General features: G+C 33.5%; 1 protein-coding gene across 3 annotated transcripts; it reads right to left on the bottom strand.

Annotated features, from left to right (window-relative positions):
* Positions 1 to 4,551: 4,551 nt before the first annotated feature.
* Positions 4,552 to 5,443, bottom strand: LOC126766781 (uncharacterized). 3 transcript variants are annotated; one of them, XM_050484495.1, is made up of 3 exons: positions 5,300 to 5,443; positions 4,996 to 5,242; positions 4,552 to 4,737 (listed from the first exon to the last, which is right to left on the bottom strand). In XM_050484495.1, the coding sequence occupies exons 1-3, from the start codon at positions 5,372 to 5,374 to the stop codon at positions 4,727 to 4,729; spliced, it is 333 nt and encodes a 110-aa protein (XP_050340452.1). In that variant the 5' UTR covers positions 5,375 to 5,443; the 3' UTR covers positions 4,552 to 4,726. The 3 variants fall into 3 exon arrangements, with proteins under 3 accessions (XP_050340452.1, XP_050340453.1, XP_050340451.1); XM_050484496.1 differs by having other exon boundaries at positions 5,026 to 5,242; XM_050484494.1 differs by lacking the exon at positions 4,552 to 4,737 and having other exon boundaries at positions 4,799 to 5,242.
* Positions 5,444 to 5,696: the final 253 nt, after the last annotated feature.

Raw genomic sequence — 5,696 nt, 5'->3', positions numbered from 1 at the left:
ATTGTAATAATTGACAGATGTCGCTTGCAGTCGGTCGCGCTCATTGTGTTCAGCACTTCAATGTGCCCAAAGCTGACGCGTCACAACATTGTGTTGTTGGTAGAAAATCCGAGCTGTGCCGAAAACACAAACGAACGATCGCCAATTGCCACTGCTTCCCTTGCCGCTGTACCAGCTTCGCCAGCAAACCAGCGTAGATATGTATGTTTGTGTGTGAGCTTGCATACATATCGACGCAGATTTTTGCGAGTCACGGAAAAATATTTTAGACAAATATTGTAAATCGACAACGGCTATGTTGCCACTTTTGTCACTTCTTTCTGTGAAGAAGCATCAGAAAGTTGTTCAATTTATGATTTTTAGCTTTTGCCATCGTCGCGAAAAGACGCTTGTGGGCAAAGGCATGCTCGGGGAGATGTTACGGCGTCTGTTTTTATGAATGAAGCAAGTTTGCCTGTTGAAAGTGCGCTTGCGTTCATGAATGAAAATATTGTTGTTAGGTATTTTTCTACAAATTTGGGCATCGACTGTTTGGCTGCCATATTGACTTGTGACGCCGCTGATGCTATTTGAACCCATTGTTGTTTTTGTAGAACAATATTCGTAATTTTTGCGGGTGACATATCTACATATATGTGAACGCATATAAGTATGTATGTTGTGTATGCATTATTTGTGTGGGAATTTTATACGCACATATTTACATGTGTCCGCATATAAGTATGTATGATGCTATTTTATATGTTGGTTTGTGTATACATTATTTGTTCGACAATGTCGTACACATATGCATATGTACATATGTATGTACATATAGAGCAGTGCGCGCACACTTTTTACTGATAAATGATAATATCACGTTTTGAATTGTACTTACATTTGTATGTATGTAACTTTGTGCTAATATGTAGATGCGTATGAAAATTTAAATGAAGAAATGTATTTTACATATATTATTGTTTTTAGGATATTATGATAGAATGTCAAATATACATACATATATATATATATATTTAATATAGCATACATACAGACATATTCACATATATTATCAAACAAAATAAAAATATTTTAAAAAAAATATCTTAATTGCACATTAACTACAATTATTGATTTGAAAATAGCATAATTTAATTAGAATATATCAATTATGCATATATTCATAAAAATACGCAAAATGATAATCATATCAATTAACATGATGCCATTGATATAAAAAAATATAAGCAAAAGGCCAACATGCGTCTGTAAAAGCAATGTATATTTCTGAGCATAATTTTCATTAAATACTCAGCTCTGTTCACGCGCCACTGTTAAGATTTCTCCTTCTTAGCTAGCTGTGGTGAAACACGCTCATCGCATTTTGTTAGCTTTTGACAGTTTACACGCTTGTCCGTTGTTGGACCTTCTCTATAAATATACGTTCTCTGATAGCTCTAAATTTAACTCCAAATGTATTCCATACTTATGTTGTGCTTAAGATAAAACAGGAAAATAGTGTTTTACAGTTCATACTTAGGTTCAGAGAACGTATATTTATAGAGAAGGTCCAACAACGGACAAGCGTGTAAACTGTCAAAAGCTAACAAAATGCGATGAGCGTGTTTCACCACAGCTAGCTAAGAAGGAGAAATCTTAACAGTGGCGCGTGAACAGAGCTGAGCATTCAATGAAAATTATGCTCAGAAATATACATTGCTATTACAGACGCATGTTGGCCTTTTGCTTATATTTTTATACGTTTGCATGCCATCATATTAATTGATATGATTATCATTTTGCGTATTTTTATGAATACATGCAAAACTGATAATATTCTAATTAAATTATGCTATTTCCAAATCAATAATTGTAGTTAATGTACGAAAAATAGCTATTTTTTAAATATTTATTTTGTTTGATACTATAATATAATTTCATATGTGAATATGTTTGTATATATGCTATATATGTATATATGTATATGTATGACATACTATCATAATATCCTAAAAACAATAATTATAATATTGTATGTAAATACATTTCTTCATTAAATTTTCATACGCATCTACATAGATATTAGCGCATAGTTACATATACATATGTATATACATATAGATGTACATACATATGTAAGTAGAATTCAAATTCAAATCGTGATATCATTTATCAGTAAAAAGTGTGCGCGCACTGCTCTATATGTACATATGTACATATGCATATGTGTACGACATTGTCGAACAAATAATGTATACACAAACCAACATATAAAATAGCATCATACATACTTATATGCGTACACATGTAAATATGTGCGTATAAAATTCCCACACAAATAATGCATACACACCATACATACTTATATGCGTTCACATATACATAGATATGTCACCCGCAAAAATTACGAAATATTGTTCTACAAAAAAAACAATGGGTTCAAATAGCATCAGCGGCGTCACAAGTCAATATGGCAGCCAAACAGTCGATGCCCAAATTTGTAGAAAAACACCTAACAACAATATTTTCATTCATGAACGCAAGCGCACTTTCAACAGGCAAACTTGCTTCATTCATAAAAACAGACGCCGTAACATCTCCCCGAGCATGCCTTTGCCCACAAGCGTCTTTTCGCGACGATGGCAAAAGCTAAAAATCATAAATTGAACAACTTTCTGATGCTTCTTCACAGAAAGAAGTGACAAAAGTGGCAACATAGCCGTTGTCGATTTACAATATTTGTCTAAAATATTTTTCCGTGACTCGCAAAAATCTGCGTCGATATGTATGCAAGCTCACACACAAACATACATATCTACGCTGGTTTGTAAGCGAAGCTGGTACAGCGGCAAGGGAAGCAGTGGCAATTGGCGATCGTTCGTTTGTGTTTTCGGCACAGCTCGGATTTTCTACCAACAACACAATGTTGTGACGCGTCAGCTTTGGGCACATTGAAGTGCTGAACACAATGAGCGCGACCGACTGCAAGCGACATCTGTCAATTATTACAATACACACGTTCTTAGGGACACAGTTATTGAGGCAGCTGCAGAACTACATAACTGTGTCCATAAGAACATGTGTATTCTAATATTTGGCAGATGTCGTTTGCAGTCTGTCGCGCTCATTGTGTTCAGCACTTGACTCTTTGACTTGAAAGCAAAAAATATGAGCTTCGCCATTGGTTGTTCGCGTCAACGGAAATTTCGCATGAAGCATTGAATGTACATATTTACATACATTTGTTGCATGTAGACAAATTTACGAACATTATGCGTATGGTTCTTATATTTGTTTACATGCACACATAATAATACATATATACTTATATGGGCAAATGTGCGACCGCTTGGTCATTTAACATGATATCGAAAAGTTTATTGACGAAAGCAAATATTTATTTCAGTATATTTATTATACATATGAATGTCGTACCAAACCTACATATATAAAATGCACAATTAGATAGTAATACAAATCTTATTGAATTATATATTTGCAAAGATTTTATGGAATTCATCATAAAATAGCTCAATTTTAAAATATATATGTACATACTTATGTGCTTTCATAACAAATATACATACATACATACATATGTATACCGATCTATAAATTACATACATACATATGTATATGCAGCATCGTTTGCGCATAGTAAATATGCGAATCTGTAAGCGTACATTCCTTAACATTGGAATTATTATTTTTCTCATTTAACACTGAAAATGCTCAATTCTGCTATTTTCGTGTCCCCTGATGTTAAGTGGTGAAACACGCTAATAATTTTCTGTGGTGAAACACGCTCATCCAAAACAGTAAATATCCCAAAATTGAAATATCCCTAAATTTTCGTCATCGTGAACCTTCTCTTACGTTCTCTGATATTTATTTATGACGCACCCAGTAGCAATGAAATCGCAACGACGCTTCTCCACAAGCATAACCATTGCCAACCAATTGGTATATTTATTGTCATTAGAGTTGGAAATATTCTGGGGTGGCAATTGATATCATGAAATATCACTCCCGAAAAGTAGAAGTCTTCAATCCGTCAATATGAAATTGAATGCTTATTTTTAGAAATATAAGTTTGTTTTGAATTTTAACATACATATGTAATTGAAATATAAACTATGCTATTTTTTAAATAATCAAACTGGTCAGTTGCTAAATTTCCCTAAGGCAGGTAAGTACGTCAGTGCTGCCACTGTGGGCTCAATTAGGACTGGAGGCGCTGGATGCTTGGATCATTCACAGAGAAAATGGAAAACTATTTTCTTAGTCCCTTCTGGCGTGCAACTGTGGCAAATATTGTTATAAGGCAGCATAGAAGGGTGTCTTCGTCAAAAGACACAGGCAAATGAAATAGTTCACTTCCTATATAATATCACGTAAAGATTTATTTTTTTATTTACTTATTTAAACACTTGTTGATAATAAAAAGGCAGCAAATCGGTAATCTTTGCTTCGTGTTGGTAAAATTTGCCAAGGCAGAAACTATTTATACTCTCCCGTGGCAAATGAAATTCTCAATTTTTGCAATTGGAATAATTAAAACACAATAAAAAATACTTTTACGTTTCCTCCATTATATGAAACTTTTTTTTTAATTTCGATTTACAATTTCAGAACTTCTCAGCAGTCGAAAGTTGAATATTTTTTAAAATTCAATGTTTTTTTCTAATCTTGCATTGTTACTTTCATATATATCACTAATTAAGCAATATATCGGTCTAGAATGCCATTATCCAATAGCTGTAAATAAATATACATAAGCAAGTTAGAATAACAGCAAAATAATGGAAGCCATTGTCAATATTATAAAATAGTTTAGTTTAGTATAAGGTTTTATTAATTAAATATTTAAAATAAATTGTACTGGTTTATAAAACGGTTCTTATTACTACATTGACTTCGTTTGGTATGTCAAAGAATCTATTTGTGATTTTAAATCTTTTAAGAATGCATAGTTTTTGTCTAATCTTTCCGCTACTAGGTTTGCCACAGAATTACCTTCAACAAGAATCGGTACTACTTTCTCACCCAAAGCTTGTAGGATTTCTGCGACTTTGAGAATTGTCGCGGGATCAGGTAATCCTGGTATACCAGCCCTTGCCATTGACTTTCCATCCCCTCCCTTGCTGTTATTATCGACATTTGTAGCTTCTATAGACCGCTTGTTACGCGATTCGTTTGAATCCTCAATGGTTGCTTCTGAGGATGAGTTGTCTTCTTCGGAGGGTTGTGGTGTATTGTCGTACTGTAAGACGAGAATTAACGGTAAAACTTCCTTTCGAATATACATATGTTAACTTACTTCAGCGGCCACATGAAAGGCTATCAATAGTGTCATTAAACTAAACCACACAATATTTTGCCTGCAGAGTACCATTTCGAATGAAAAATATGATTTATATTTTGCACTTTCGCGAATAAATTTATTAGTAGAAGAAATGAAAACTAAAATCCTCCTAGCAGATACTCTCCATTTTATATGTGCTTCAGCATTGCATGCTGAAAATGGCATCAATTTTAAGTTGTGATATGTTTTAGTTTCAGCTGGCGTGCCAAACAACTTCGACACTTTCGTTCAATTCATGATGATAATTTGCCAATTTATATGATTGCTTGGAAAAATTCCAACAAAATGTGTAATGTTTTTTCGAGCGGAAATTATCCGGTAGTACTATTTATTATTGAGTATATGATTTTTG

The sequence above is a fragment of the Bactrocera neohumeralis genome, unplaced genomic scaffold, assembly GCF_024586455.1.
Source record: "Bactrocera neohumeralis isolate Rockhampton unplaced genomic scaffold, APGP_CSIRO_Bneo_wtdbg2-racon-allhic-juicebox.fasta_v2 ctg2519, whole genome shotgun sequence".
Lineage (NCBI taxonomy): Eukaryota > Metazoa > Arthropoda > Insecta > Diptera > Tephritidae > Bactrocera > Bactrocera neohumeralis.
The sequence above is the reverse complement of the archived record's forward strand: the minus strand, read 5'-3'. Positions and strand labels throughout refer to the sequence as shown.

Coding starts and splice junctions, on each gene's coding strand:
- LOC126766781 (XM_050484494.1), bottom strand. CDS start 5,374: ATGGTACTCTGCAGGCAAAATATTGTGTGGTTTAGTTTAATGACACTA. Junction 5,243..5,299: donor CCTTTCATGTGGCCGCTGAA/GTAAGTTAACAT, acceptor CTCGTCTTACAG/TACGACAATACACCACAACC.